The sequence below is a fragment of the Cannabis sativa genome, chromosome X (genome assembly GCF_029168945.1).
Source record: "Cannabis sativa cultivar Pink pepper isolate KNU-18-1 chromosome X, ASM2916894v1, whole genome shotgun sequence".
NCBI lineage: Eukaryota > Viridiplantae > Streptophyta > Magnoliopsida > Rosales > Cannabaceae > Cannabis > Cannabis sativa.
This window is the reverse complement of record NC_083610.1, coordinates 69,703,739-69,720,004: the sequence shown is the minus strand read 5'-3', so window position 1 is coordinate 69,720,004 and position 16,266 is coordinate 69,703,739. Positions and strand designations below refer to the sequence as shown.

The following is a 16,266-nucleotide window of genomic DNA, read 5'->3' as shown; positions in this document are numbered from 1 at the left end:
TTAACTAAAAAAGTTTTATTCTTAAATTATATGATATTTGATACAATACTCTAATTTTCTTAGTTTTCAAATATTTATAAAAAAATTTAAAAACTTACTTTTTTTTAAAAAAAAAATGAAGTTCGGACCAAACCATGGATTAAAACGGTCGATTTTTTTTTACAATTGTATAATGGTCGGTCGGTTTTTGGATTATAACCATGAAAACTGAATTTTTTTTTTTTTTTTTTTTTTTTTTTTTTTTTGTAAAAAACCGGCCAAACCGACCGTTGCTCACTCCTACAATCTCACACCGTTTGGGAAAGGTCAAGTGGGATGATTCTGAGACTGTGTAGGTATGGAACTACACAGTTGAAGAGGGCTTAAATGGATTGATTGGTACTACTTATATCAACAAGGTGCATCTTGTTTTCTAGTAGCCCATCATAAAAGAACTCAACAGTTAAGCATGTTTGACCTAGGGTAATTTCAGAATGGCACTACAACAAAAAGAAGCATTAGGAGCGACAATATTAGAGGTGACCTTTTTTTGCCCCTAATCACCTGTCATTAGTGGCGACTTCCATCTGTCGCTGCTAATAAACGTGCTCCAATTTTTATTTTTATTTTAAATATGTTTAGGGACAACATTTTTTGTTTAGGGGCGATAAGTTGCCCTTATTAATAGTTTAATAATTATTTTATTTAGTACCCAAAATCCATTTCCCACCGAAATCATTTCGCGCGAAATAAAAAGCTTCGCTCTTCGTTTCAGCATTCACTCTAATCTTTCTCATTAACTAAGAAATCCCTAAATCTGAAACCGATTCCCCTAAATACCAGAAAACCTCAAATCCAAAAGTGCCTGCGTCGTCTCCTAGGATCCCTCTCTGTCGCCGTCTTCTTCGTCTCAGGGCGATGGTAAGTCGCTCACTCTCTCTTTGTATATATATATGTATATTGGATCTCTCTCACTTTATCATCTCTCTCCTACTCTCTCAGCTCTCTCCGATCAGAAGTTAGAATCTGTACACTATGATTAGGTATAACTCTCTCAAATTCTTGTTTGCATTTTAAATATGATTTTGATTTTCTTACTCATTGTATGCTAGGCATGATTATTTTCATATTTCATCTCCCTCTTCTTATTAGAACAGTATTCAGATGTGATTATTTTGTTTTGGATCTAAAATTATTGAGCTTATTCTAGTTTTTATCTAATTTATGTATGTTTCGTATTTCTTTTATGGAGAATATTGACGTTGCTCACCATCTGCTCGTAATAATGTTTTAATGATTATGTAAAGTATTCTATGTATAGTTTTATTCATTGATAAAGAAAAAAAAAGTTATGGATTGGTTAACTATGGAACGCTCTTATTGTTATGCATAATAAGAGTTGGCGCTGCTCTCATTTTCAATTGTAAGAATTTACTTAAATATATCGTAAGTGTGTTGTTTCTCTTCTTATGGTAGTTGAGAGAAAAGACATTAATCTCTACAGCTAATATTATCATTTCATGTGTTTTTTTTTCTTCAGATTTGGGGGTTTTGAATCTCTCTCTCTCTAGGATCTCTCACTTTCTCATATCTCCTCTGCGTAAGCTTGATTGCTGCAAATACATATATATTACAAACTTCTGTGATTGGAAATTAATATTCTTTTAGCCGTCTTTTTGTTCTGTTTCAGAACTATATTTTTTCCAATAAATTTCGCTTGTTTATTTTTTTGACAGATTGGGAAAGAAGTACGTGAGGAATCTAAGAGAAAAAATTTAGTTTTCCAGCATTGGATTGAAGCTGTAAGATTGTAATTGAAATGACAATTATTCTTGTGAAGTTCTGACATTTGGCTAATAAATTAATCTTCATAAAATGAAAGGTTACAAAGTACTAGTTCTGTCTTATGCAGGTTGGATGCTGGAGATGGATATAAGATTGACTTTTCTGATCTTATTTGTAATATTCTTCATAAAATAAGCAAGAGAAAACCCTACGAGTATATGTTGATGAGTTATGGTATTAGTTGGATATTCTTTTTTATCTTTTCAGAAGACTTATATGCTTATTCTCTTTTTGATTTTCTAGAAAATAAAGGTGTCACTTCATCATTCCAGCTTCCTTGGAGGAGTTGTCACCTTATCTATTGAAGGTCTCGTAGTATAATAGTATAATGGGGAAGAGTCAAGGTACAATATATACACTGTAATATAGCTGGGTCTGAATTATGCAAACTAATGTTATTCTCTGTTTGTTTTGATTTAGAAATAGTAGTAGAAAATCAATATATGTATGTTATAGCTTCTAAACTCATATTGATTTCTATATTAATTTTTAACCTTTGTTCAGCTCTTTTTACAAGGTGGGAAGTAGACATCCAAAGAAAGATGATCATTGCCTTAGGGTAAAGCCTAGTTCTCATTTTGTGTGGATATAATTATCACCAACTTCTGCTTTTTGAGGTAAAGTTTGTTGAGAATATTTTCTCTGTTTTGGTGGTATGTTGTCTTGTAGTCCTATATGCTTCATGCCATATTTAATTTAGCTATTGGCGTTGTAGACTTTTGGAATTTAATAATAGGATTTTTCAAGGTGTGGAAGATGGATATATATATTTATTTTCATTTGAAGATGGAGATTGTATTTGCTCTGTTTTGTTACACTAATTTACATTATACAATTTTTGATTCTTTGAGCTTGCTGGAGTAGTCATATATCACCTTTACTAATTTCTATGGTAAATTCTTCGTTTGTAATAGTTTTCCAGGAAATGAGAGGACCAAGTATTATCTCACTTTCAAGGTATATCCTTACTTAAATTTGACTAAGAAAAATGTGTTTTTGGATAGATCATATATCTGTGTAAGTAATTAAGTTATTGCTTTTATATTTGTTATTTGCGGCAGCATTGTTAAATTTATTTTGATTGGTACTATGCCAGGTGATTGAGCAGCTAAAAGACTTGCAATATACATTGTATAGTTATTCGTGGCTGATGGAACCGATGACGCCCATGCCACAACGAACACAGAACACAGCAACATTAAAAGGCAAGGATATAGAGGAAGATACTATGGATTTGGGGCTTTAGTAATCCTATTATATAATTGTAGTTTAAACATTGATTAACAGTATTGTAATGTGAACAATTAAAGATTAATTCAATTTGCTATAATTTATAAATTTAAATATTTTTAGTTTTTTTTTTCCTATTAGCTTTAATTTTAATATTTTAATTTTAAATATATTAATTGTAAAATTAATTATTTTTATTATTATTTTTTTAAAAATTTAAAAAATATTACTGGCGACAAATGTCGCTCCTAATGCTTACTATTAGGGGTGACGCGTTGCCTTTAAAAAGGTATAAATTGCCACTAATATTTTTTTAGATATCATAGATTGATTTCAAATAGGGGCGACTTTCAATTTTTTTTTAGGGACGACAAAAATTGTTTCTAATACTCACTTTTAGGGACGATTTTTTTTATTGCCCCTACTAAGGAGTATTAGGGACAAAGTATTAGAAGCGATATTTTAGGGGCGGTATGTCGCCCCTAATATTTTTTAGGGGTGAATTTGGAACTTTTAGGGGCGATAAAAAGTCGCCCCTAAAAGTCTCTTTTCTTGTAGTGTGGGTGACCTCCTGGGATGTTTTCCCAAGAAACGTGCGAGTGAGAACAACGCTAGAAACACTTGTGTTAGTCTGTAGTGTCAATCGTCAATCCAGGAAGCAGCCAGAGTGGCATACTCACGTTACAAAAATATTTAATCTCACCCATTAACTTCATTGTTTCAATACGCGAGATTGAAACTACATAGATGAACTTGAATTTATAATATATTATGAGGAATAATATAATATACAGTGATTAATATATACAAAATAATTGAATTTATTTATTTATTTCAGTAAAAATATTATCCATTTTATATGGTTTAAGGGCACCATTCCCAACAGAAAACAAAATATTAATTTGGCTTACATATTTGTTTAATCCTGATAGATTTTGATTTACTTAATGGATAAAAAACTAATAAAGACTTAAATAATAATAATAAAATAAAAGCATTAATCAATATCTAATATTCAGTTTAAATTTAAATTTAAATTCAAATTCAAATTAAGCTTATTTATCTTATATAAATTAATCTTCGTTTCTCTCTTCTTATGTGCCACCTTTGATTAAAAGATCAATTCCATGAACACATTCCCCATAATGTTATGTGTAAGGTAGTTTTGTTGGAGAAAATATTTGATTAATTATATATTTATTGGGCTAAAATTATTTTTCTAAACTTAAGCTATTCAATATTGGTAGAATAGATCCTTTTTCTTTTTTCTAAAACCCCATTCTACCCCTCCCATTTGAATAGGCCCCCCTCTCTCTCTCTTTCCCCCTTCTCTCTCTCGCTCTCTGTAAACACACCCATGGAGGAGCACACAATCGGACCACCCACACGACCCACAACTCATGAACCACCCCGATTTCGCGACCACACCACCCACACGACCCACGAACCACCGCGACCACCACCCAACACCAACAATATCTTTGTCAAAGGTAATCCCTAATTTTTTCATGATTTAGGGTTAAAGCAATTAGATTTTATGGTTAAGTCTGTGTTTTTAGTGGAGAATATGTGATTTTTGAGGTTTTTAGGCTCGGATCTGTATTTTTATTTCAACTCCGATTGAGGCCCGGTATAGGGCCCGATGGTAGTTTAATGTTGAAGGGGTTGAAGGTTGAAGAAGATAGCCCAATAGGTCCGATGGGCCCGATATAGGGCCCGATGGGTTTGATATTGTCTTGTTGATATCGGACCTATCGGGCCCTATATTAGACCCCGCCAGTTAGTATTTTTTAGAAAAATTAACTGGTCATCGGGTCCCATCAGGACCTATATTGGGCCTTTGTCTTCAACCAAGATCTAATTTTTCATCACTATGCATTGGGCCTGCATCGAGGATGCATCGGACCTACCTAAAAAATGTATTTTCTAACCCAGAAATCATAGATTCAAATTTAACCCTAAATCTATCAATAAACAATATTTTAACCCTAAATGAATAAGAAAAACATTCAAAAATACAATAGGGGGAAACCGTCATTGAGGGTTGTTCATCTTCGTGGTGGGTCGACTGGGTGGTGGGTAGAGTGGGTCTTCGTCCTCATATGGTGGGTTGAGTGGTGCTCAGATGGTGGGTTCGATGGCTCTTTTCCTTCGTGGTGGTGGATTCAGTGGGTTCGACAATGACCAAGAGAAAGGGAAGGAAGAGAGAGAGTCCGTTTTTGGAATGAGAGGGGTAAAATTGGATTTTAGTAAAAATTAACCTATTTTACAAATTTTGAATAGTTTTGAATTAGTGAAATAATTTTAGTCCAATTAATGCATAAAAAATTAAATTGGGAAATTATAGTAAATGGCCCCAAATGATAGGAGTATGTTAGTTTATGTCCTCATTTCAAAAAAAAAATATAGCAAATGGCCCTAAATCATAAGACTATGTTAGTAAATGTCCTCATTTCAATTTTTTTTATTTTTTTTTATTTTTGATTTTTTTAGAATTAGAAGCAAATTATTTAAACATTATGGTATATCTATATTAGTTTTGTTAAAATCTTTTTTATTTTAAAGTTATGTCAATTTTTTTTAATTTTTTATGAGTTGTTTTGGGTTATTAGTATATAGATTTTGTTGTACGGTATATTTCTATTTTGTTGTATGATATATTATTCATCTTAGATGATATTTATTTTTTATTATGATATGTATAATAGTGGTATATAATTTTATTAGCATAATAAAAATATTTTAATATATGTATATAATTTTATTGCCATGCTACATATATTTAATTATCATTTTTATATTTTTTGATTGTATGATTATTTATTTTAAATAATATTTAATTAATTTTTATTTTATTATATACAATGGTCATGGTATATATATTTTAATTGTGGTATATAATTTAGTTAGTATAGTATACATACATATATATGTATTAGTAATCTATATTTTTATTATTATTATTATTTGTATATATGTTTTGGTGTATGGTATGTGTATTTTTTGTTATACAGTATATAATTTTTTTAAATAATATTTAAGTTTTATTTTCTATTGTACTTTTGTTGACATGATATATAATTTTATTAGCATCCTATATATTTTTATTTTTATTTGTTGTTATTATTATATATATTTTTATTGTAAGGTATATATTTTATGTTATATGGTATATAAGTTTTATTGTATAGTATATCATTTTATTTTAGATAATGCATGTTTAGTTTTTATTTTAGTATACATAAAGGTGATTTATAATTTTGTTAATATTATATATATAAATTTTTTTAATAATGTTATATTATTTTGTTTTATTTTTTATTGTAGGTATATACGTTTTATTGTATGGTATATGATTTTTGTTGTCTGTAATATATTATTTATTTAATATGATATTTAGTTTCTATTTTATTATATATAAATTTTTTAGTATGTATTCATATTTTAATGGTGGTATATATAATTTTGTTAGCATGATATATATTTTTTAAGTATTAATTTAGTATTGTTATAATTTCTTTGTGGTATATAATTTTATTACTACGGTATATTAATTTTCTGTACTACGATATATCTAATACTACTGTATATATTTAAATGATCTAATATATTTATGGGTAAATACTATTTTGGACCCTCTGTTTTGTAAAAGTTACCAATTGGACCTTGTGTTTTGTTAAATGACAAACTGGACCCTGTATTTTTTAAAATAGTACAAATAGGACCCTGAATTCATTTTTTGTAAAAATAAAGTTTAATTATAATCCGATCTAAAAGTGCTATGACAAAACTGTTTACATTTTTTGTATCTGTTCGTATTAAGCATTGTCTTCAAGTTGGTTGTATTAAAAAAAAATTGTCAAAAATTAAGCTCAGGGTCCTATTTTTACTATTTTAGAAAATACAGGGTCCATTTTGTCATTTAACAAAACACAGGGTCCAATCTGTATCTTTTGCAAAACACAGGGTCCAAAATGGTATTTAGCCTATATTTATTTATTTTTGTTACAATATAATAATATGCAATACTAAAAAAATTATGTATCTTAATTTTGTTATTATATATATTTTTTTAAAAAAATATGTGATAAATGTATTTTTATAATTTTTATTAGCTAATTTATTAGATTTGGCCATTTTTTTTAAAAAAGTGTACATTTACTAACTTAATTACTAAATTTAGGGCCATTTTGCATCTCAACCCAATTAAATTTCCCTTCTGGTATCCACCTGAAAGCTTCTACATTCCTTAATTATCCTATCTTATCTTGTCTTAAACTAGAAACTTTTTCCCGCCAAAATATCTCGTGTTTATCAGAATAAACCATATTTTTAATGGATTATTTCAAAAATACTCAAAAATTGTTAGAGAGTTCTACATTATTAATGCGTGGAAAGATAATAGAATATATAAGATAAATAGTCTACTCCTTCTATTACCAATTAGTTTTGAGATAGAAAATCATTCATCTTATCTCAAATTCTAACAAAAATAGCAAAAATTTTTATATTTTTACGAAATTCTGAGTTTTTTTTATTTCATTTTTACGAACTTTTTTATCTTACAGACCGTTGTTTACACATTGTTTTAAAAAAAAAAATTGGTATTTACACATTGCGACAAACATGAAAACAACACAAAACTGTAAAACTGCAAATATAAAAAAAGTTTATAAAAATATATAAAAAAAACTCTTATAATGTAATTTTCTATTTTTTTATTATTAAAATAAAAACTTAAATAATAGTTTAAAGCCCATTTCAAAAAATACACCACTCTCTGGCATAATGGGCCAGTTGAAATTTACTCAGGCCCAAAATATTAATGGACCGGAACTAAGCCCAAACCGTAATTGTCAAAAATCTTATTTTCATGCTAGTTCGAAAGTACCATTTCATGGAAGGACGACGCAATTATATATGTCAACTATTGATTAAGTATATAAATTTTTTTTTTCTTTTTTATTGGAAACGTTAAAAAAGATGAGTATTATAGCATCAGTTAATAACCGACACATTTATGTTAGCCAAAGTTGATCCACGACACGTCTAACGCTTTGTGAAGTGAACTCAGACTAGGACTAGAACCAAGACGAAGAACCAAATCCGAACCCAGACTTAGACCTAGGACCCAAAATTAGTACCTGAAAGTATTAATTTACCCAATAATAACCTAATACATCAGTTCTTACTAGACACCTCACTCTCACTCGAATTTCAGTCAATTAGCGCACATGGATTGACACAAAATATTATTCTTGTTGTACTGTAACTTATATTATTTATTATAGCTATTATACACTTAGTTTTATCAATTATAGGGTAATACAAATTTTGGGATGTTTTGATAATTTTAGAGTGCTAAAAGAGAAACAAAGTCAGCAATTCACATGTCGCTCCATGCATGCAAACAAGTGACATATAGCGAAAACCATACTGGCTTATAATATAAAATTTGTTGTTGTGACCGAAAGTGATAAATTTAGGGGTTTTTTTATTTTTACACTTCAAAACAGTTTTTTTTTTTTTTTTATTTTTACGGAATTCTATATAGAAACTCCCTATTGCAACTAGCGTTACAACTTAAATTGCAACAAAAAATCGTATAGAAATCCCTATTGCAACTAGCGTTGAAACCACTTTAGAAATCTAAACCGTAAATTTGAAAGAAAAGTTAAAAAAAAAACAGTATATGAAGTAATTCTCCATAAATTTATAACTAATTATAAACATACATTCTTATTTTATGACTAAAGGGTTTGTGGATAAAGGTATTAGTTATAAGAGCATATCCAATGGAGAGCTATGGTGTATTGCTATTTTTTAAAATATTTTACTAAAAGTTAACTTTAATAGTGATGTAAAATGTGTGCCAAATTTGGCTCAAAAGATAGCATGTGTCATATTTTACCTCACAATAAATGCTATTTTTTTTATTATCTATTTGCTACTCATTAATACTATCCATTAATAAAAAATATTTTTATATTTATAAGTTATTAAAGTAATATAACTAAAATTAATTGTTTGTATTTTTTCAATGAGTATCAATGGTATTATTAACTTTTATACCTAGTTTGCATCTTGTGCATTATTGGAGCACAAATACAAAAATTGGGCTAAATATGGTTTTGTGGTATATTTTAAATCAAATTTAACTCAAAATATACACCATCTATTAGAGATAGTTTAAAAATCATAATTTATTATGACTAAATGTATTTTTGTCATAATAGTGACTAAAATTAAATTAGTGACAACTTGTATTTAAATACTAAATTTTAATTACAAATAATTTTTTGTTATAACTAAAAGTTACATTTAATAAAAAAAAAAAAACAATTTGTCGTGATAAAAAAGTTACTAGTAACAACTTGATCATTTTAGGCATTTAATAAGCTTGCTTGGTTTAAACACTTGTAATTAGTGAGCCCCAAATCATATATTTATAATCATAAATGCCATATTGATAATTTGTACAGTAAACGGTTATTAGATAGCTAGTAGTTAACACATCATATATATTTTTTTTTTGGAAAATTCACAGGTTCATATTTAAATGAGTGAAAATTCTATTAATAATAGTCATTTTTGCTCACTTGAAATTCTCATCCTAATTAAAAGACTAGATTGAGAATATAGAGCATAATAAATCACAAAAACTATTTCAATTCGTGTATTCTTAAGAAAGGGGTCTAAGCTTTTTTATGTTTATTTTTTTTATATATATATATTTTTTTAAAAAAAATAGTCATTTGAGACTTGTTCAAATCTAGCTAGAAGTTAATTCTTATAATTGTTCACATTGGGTGTTATTATTTGCATTTATTCTGCATTGTGTTGTATAATCTCATCTTCTAATTCCTTATTTCCTTTTATGTATCATCAAATATACTTTGTAATATCTTGTGTTCACTTTTGATTGATTTTAAAAATTGATTCTTTGAGACAGTTTTTGGAAAAGTTAAAAGTCACTTTTTTAAAAAATTGTGACAAAAACGTGTTTGGCAAACAGTTAAAAAGCAGCTTATTAAAAATTTTATGAAAAAACTACAGCTAAAAGTTAAAGCTGGTATACCCAACTTTTAGAAAAAAAACTATTTTAATTAAAAGATTCTATAATAAATTATTTTTCATTAAAAATTTATTTAATTATTTATTATATATTACAGGAAATAAAAATATTTAAAATAAATAATATTTAAATTTCTAACTTTCTATTTTGTTTTAAAAAATGTTTTATATTTTTATTTTTATTCTCAAACAATAATGTCAACCTAAGTTTCTTATAAACTACAATTATTTCTTTTACAAGTGAAAAAAAATATAATTTAAAAATATTAAAAATTACTTTTATCAAACATATAAATTTATACTATAAAAAAATAATTAAAAATATATAGAAAATAAAAATTTTATAAAACATATTTTTTTACATATATATTTGTGATTATAATGAACTAGATTAAAATATTATTATTATTATAATAGAATCTTAACAATTTACAGTACTTTAAAATTTATTATTTACCAAACACTCAGTTCAGTTTTTTTTTTCCACAGTTCTCCTACAGTTATTTTTTCCCATTGCACAACTACAACTATTTTTCTCCACAGCACAACTGTACTAAATTGGGCCTCATTGGGTCTCATCTCCCTTCTATATATATATATATAATAGTTCTTAATGAGTATTACCCATGAATGGTTACCAAACAAATTTAATTATAAATATTAATTTTAAAAATATCAAACCATCGAATTTCGATCTAATAACCAATAATGAAATCACAAATTTGAATTTCTATGCTTAATTTAACTACTTAATTAAAAAAATATATCAAAAAATATCTTTTTTTTACACTATATCAAAAATATGTTCATACAAAAATATTTAACTCAAACTCAACTTTTTCTTTTAAAATTTTTTTTTTAAATTTTTTTTTTAAATTTTTTTTTACCGATAGAACAATCTCAGCCCATATGACATAAAAATGAGAGATTTTTTTAATTAGATTGAAAAATTAAGCATAAAAACTCAAAAGTTTCTAATTTTACCTATTCATGGGTAATACCCAAGAGTGCACCTATATATATATATTTCCAACAATTATACGTTGTTGTTTGAGTACAAATTATATGATTAATGTAATTACCACCCCCAAAGTTTCATTAATTGTTTATTATATATATATAGCTATGATCACATCACATACATGTCATTAGTAGATATTAATTAACATGTGGCCAAACTTGGACTCTCATATCATCACATCGCATTGATTTCTCTATTCATACAAAGATGAGACACTACGATAACACTTGTATTTTCATGACTATAAGTCAATTAGTTGGAGATCTGTCCTGATCAAGTGATCATAGTCAATTAATGACGAATAAGATATATATATATATATATATATATATATTTATATATATATAAAGTTATTTGCACACATTAAGATGGGCGTGACGTTTAACCAAAATCAATTAAAAATCTTTTAGTTTATTCAAAGAACATACATGTGCTATTTTTAATCGATCAAACTTGTTGTGCATGTGAACATAATTTATTATGACCAGCTAACGCGACCTTGTGTCCAAACATAATTAATAATAACACTTGACAGACTCTTCACTAGTATATAAATAATAATAATAATAATAATAATAATGAAAAGAAATAAATTCATAATTAATTAATGATAGAGTTGTGGAATGAGTTTGGAAACAATTGCTTTAGAAGCTAATTCTGTGGGATGAAGTGAGTCCCAAAACACATATTGAGATGAATCGGCACAAGTTTTTCCAGGACTGAACTTGTTACAAAGTATCGCTGTCTCTAGTAATCCAGTTCCACAACACCCTTTTTTTGATACTTCAAAACCTGAAAAATTCAAAAGTATACACATCTATTTGTTAACAAAATAAAAAATACTATATATATCCAACAAATTAAACTGTTATGGGTAAGGGTTATTTGCTTAGAAACTCCATTATATTTTGATTTTATACAGTTATTCTTTTTATTTTTTTTTAGTGGTAAAAGTTTAATATTATTGTTAAATACCAATTAAATTATTACTGGTTTTGAAATTGTAGCTTCAAGTATACATAGGTGTACACAGTATTTAATTATATATGGTCTCAAATTTTTTTTTAAAAAAAAAAATTAAAAGGGTTTTGTCAAAAAAATAAAATAATAAATAAATGTATAAAAATTAAAACATAACTCTGGCTAAAATAATTAATCCATATATACATAAGGGTTTAATTAAGTTAATGAGTGATGATGATGAGACTCACCATATGTGATAGGTTGTAGGATGATATCAAGAAAAGGGTTGTAAAAATCTATATAAACCATTGTGGAATGAGGAAGTTGTTGAGTGAGTAGAGTTAAATGAGAAGAGAGTTTATGGTTGAACATTTTCACTGCTTCATTGTACTCATTCGCACAATCTCTTACAATGTCTCCACCTATTGTTCTTGAAAATGGCAAACATCCCAGTGGTGATGTATTAAGAACAACGAATTTTCTTGCACCCAAATCGTATAATTCCTGTATATATATGATAATAATAATTAATTAATTAATTTAAAAGATAATAATAATTATGACATTATAATTAATTATTATTATAGTAATATGCATGGGGTACGTACTCTGAAAAACTGTGAAGCAAAGTTAACCAAAAGGTCAGTGTAGGAAGGAACATCATAGTGGAATCGTCTAAGATTTGTGGAGAAATAGCTGAATAAGATATCATTATTACCAGATGATATTAGAAACACACTGTTATCGATTATGTTTTTTGCTCTTCTTTCTCCAACACCTCTTTTCAGCTTTCTCTTATAATCTTTGAAGAGCTTTATTTGATCTGACAAAGGGATAACTTGCTGTATATATACAATATCATAACCAATAATTAATTAATATTTAAATAAACTATAATTAAATTAAAGAAAAAAGTTATATTAGGTTTACAATATCATATATTTACATTAATTTTGGATGATAAAGGATCATATCCGGAGCCACCTGAGGCAAAACATAAACCTGTTTCAAGATCCTTCATTTGCAACTCTTTGTCATGGTATGAAGGCAAAAGTTCCTTCACTCCCAATGCTTCCGCTACAAAAAAATAAATAAATTATATATATATGTACTTACAAATTATTATTAAATTAATTAATCATATATATATATTCTGGCATGGTTAATTAATTCATTATCATTCACTTTGTACAATACATATGCATGCATTCCATGCATCTTATAATATTTAGAACTTGGTTTTATTTTTTCAATAAGATTTTTATTTTTAAATTAAATTAGTGATAACTTGTAACTAAATACTATATCACTACAAGAAATATTACTTTTGCCAGTACATTTTTGTACTGTCAAAAGTTGGTATTGCGCTGGTAAAATAGAATTTACTTGATGTGTTGACAAAAGGGGGTTGGCAAATCAACGTTGGTATTAGAACTTTTGCCAGCATATAATGAAAAGCGCTAGCAAAAATGACTTTTCCCAGCGCGTAAATGCACTGATAAAAGTTAGATTTTAGCCACTGCAAATGTACGCTGTAAAATTTTGACCTCTTTGCCAGCACAGTTTGTGAAATGCGCTGGTAAAATTAAGTTACTTTTACCAGCACAGTAGAGAACTGTGCTGGTAAAAGTGACATTTCTTGTAGTGTGTTTTAGTCACAAGTAACACTTTGTTGTGATTAAAAGTCACATTTAGTCACAAAAAAAAATTATGTTGTGAATAAAAAGTTGTCACTAAAAATAGCAGTTTTTTGTAGTGATTGAATTCGATTAGTTTTTAATTAGATTTTGATATTAACATCCAATAACCGATCCAATCTAATTAAAATCTAACTTTTAATCCAATCCAATTGTAATAGGATATCTAATTTTTTTTTATAATTGAATTGGATTGGATTAGTTCCGTTCAATTGGATTGTCCACGTAGGACTGCGCATTTGATTTAATCGAACCTTTAATTCTTTCCTAATGCTTCAATCCAATTAGTTTTTTAATTAGATATCCAATTACACACATAATTTTTAATATCAACCTAAAAATATGAACAAAAATACCTAAAAACTAAATATCACCATTTAAATTAAGTTTAATACTCCATAAATATAACAATTTAATACAACTTAAAATTTGAAATAGCTAAAACAATAACATTGCCAAAAAATAAAATAAAATAAAACAACATGAAAATATAACACAAAACAACCAAGATTTTCAAATTTTAAATCAAAAAAAAAAAAAAATAGCCACTAAAAATATATATTTTAAAATTTTTAAATATTTTTATTATATATAAATAAATATAAATAATGTTTTTAATATATAAATATAGTTTGATTGGATCAGTTTTTAATTAGATTTTGAAAATTACATTTAAGAGGCGATTCAATCCAATTAGAATCTAACTTTTAACATTCAATCTAATCCAATTACAACTGGATTAGATTTAATCGGTTCGGTTCAATTAGATTGAATTGGATTAGATGTTGCCTACCCTTTAGTATATATAAATTTTTTAAAATATAATTAATTTATAGATATATATAAAATATTTATTAAATTATAACTAACTACTTGTAGAAATATAAATCATAAATTGTATTTGGGTAAAAAAAAATACTTTTAAACAAATTAATTTAACATACTAAAAATACATATTTATAACTTATATAGATGACACCTAAATGATTTATAAAAAAAAAAAAAATCTAAGAGAGGTCACCAAAATTTATTTTTCCATTATAGATATATAGGTTATATATATATATATATATATATATATATATATATATATATATATAAAAGGCTAATTAGGATTTTTGCCCCTGAACTTTAACATGTACCAGATCATGCCCCCTGATAATTGAAAATGCCCCCTGAACTGTTGAGATTGTTGGATTTAAGGACTTTTTTCTAATTTTAGTAAAAAAGTCTAAAATGGATGAAAGTTCAAGAGACATAATTTAGTACATGTCAAAGTTCCAAGGGCATGATTTGGTAAATATCAAAGTCTGTGGAACATGGTTTAGTACATAAACAATAATTGAAATAGTAAAATTGAATGAAATTAGACAAAAGTCCTTAACTCCAACAATCTCAATAGTTCAGAGGGTAATTTTAACGACCTTAAAAATTCAGAGAGCATGATTTAGTACATGTCAAAGTTCAGGAGACAAAAATAATAATTAGGTTAGATATAAATATATGTTCACATTGACTCTTAGGAAAGTTTAAATTACTTCAATTTCACTCTGAGTCTGACCATTAGTACATTTGATTGGACGACCTAAATTAATTTACTACCCACCTTTTCTTAGGTAAACAATATATATATATATATATATATATATATATAAATTAGATTATAAGCAAAAATATAAAAAAAGAAGAATTAGAATTAAAAACAAATGCATGTTGAGATTAATATACCAAAGAGGTCGGAGAAAACTTTTCCATCGGTGAATCTTCCAGTGGGTTTTCCACCAAGGAAATCTCTTCCGTACGGAGGAAAATCACATTTGGTTATGGAAATAAGATGGTTGTTATTGCCTGTATCAAGAAATGAGTCTCCAAACGCCTGAATTGCTAATATGCTCTCGTTCTTCCTTAGCTTTGTCCCACCTTTCGCCCTGCCGCCTTGTAAAACCACCAACACAACTACAAATGTAATGATTCGGCCAAACGAGGAGGAGGAGTAGTAGTGCTCCATTCTTTTTATTTTATTTTTTAAATTAAGTGCTCACAACACACTACAACCATATAGTTTTATAGGACTTGATTTTGAATTTCAAAACAATTTTATGCTTTTGAAAATTTAAAAGGTGGGGTCAACATATATAAAAATACTTAGTTGTATTGATAGAGTGTTTTAAAAGTTAACGTATATTTCGAATTGTGTAATTATTCAGTTAAGTTAATTATAATTATATTCTATTTTAAATTAAAGACACTTAATTTTCACGTGGCCCATAAGACTTGGAGGGTGTAATTACATTCTAATTACATTCTTAAACAAATAATTACCTCCAATTACACTCAAATACAATTTCTTATTAGCTTTCCGAACGCACTCTAAATCTGAATATGATTATATTCTTAAGTTTTAGGTTAAAAAAATGGTTAATACTATTATGAACCTTTTATTTTGTAAAAGTTATT

General features: G+C 27.1%; 1 protein-coding gene and 1 long non-coding RNA gene across 5 annotated transcripts; one reads left to right on the top strand and one right to left on the bottom strand.

The window, feature by feature from the left end:
- Nucleotides 1-310: 310 nt before the first annotated feature.
- On the top strand, nucleotides 311-3,181 carry LOC115723598 (uncharacterized). 4 transcript variants are annotated; one of them, XR_004012972.2, is made up of 9 exons: nucleotides 316-900; nucleotides 982-1,022; nucleotides 1,520-1,579; nucleotides 1,716-1,781; nucleotides 1,892-1,978; nucleotides 2,068-2,168; nucleotides 2,329-2,441; nucleotides 2,739-2,781; nucleotides 2,921-3,181. It is a non-coding gene; the product is annotated as an uncharacterized LOC115723598 (long non-coding RNA). The 4 variants fall into 4 exon arrangements; XR_004012973.2 differs by having other exon boundaries at nucleotides 318-900; nucleotides 1,892-1,938; XR_004012975.2 differs by having other exon boundaries at nucleotides 311-900; nucleotides 1,892-2,168; nucleotides 2,342-2,441.
- An 8,544-nt stretch (nucleotides 3,182-11,725) lies between these two features.
- LOC115723607 (GDSL esterase/lipase EXL3) lies at nucleotides 11,726-15,997 on the bottom strand. The gene is made up of 5 exons (XM_030653092.2): nucleotides 15,538-15,997; nucleotides 13,059-13,189; nucleotides 12,721-12,954; nucleotides 12,361-12,616; nucleotides 11,726-11,941 (listed from the first exon to the last, which is right to left on the bottom strand). Exons 1-5 carry the CDS (start codon nucleotides 15,815-15,817, stop codon nucleotides 11,754-11,756), a joined length of 1,089 nt encoding a protein of 362 aa, XP_030508952.1. The 5' UTR covers nucleotides 15,818-15,997; the 3' UTR covers nucleotides 11,726-11,753.
- Nucleotides 15,998-16,266: the final 269 nt, after the last annotated feature.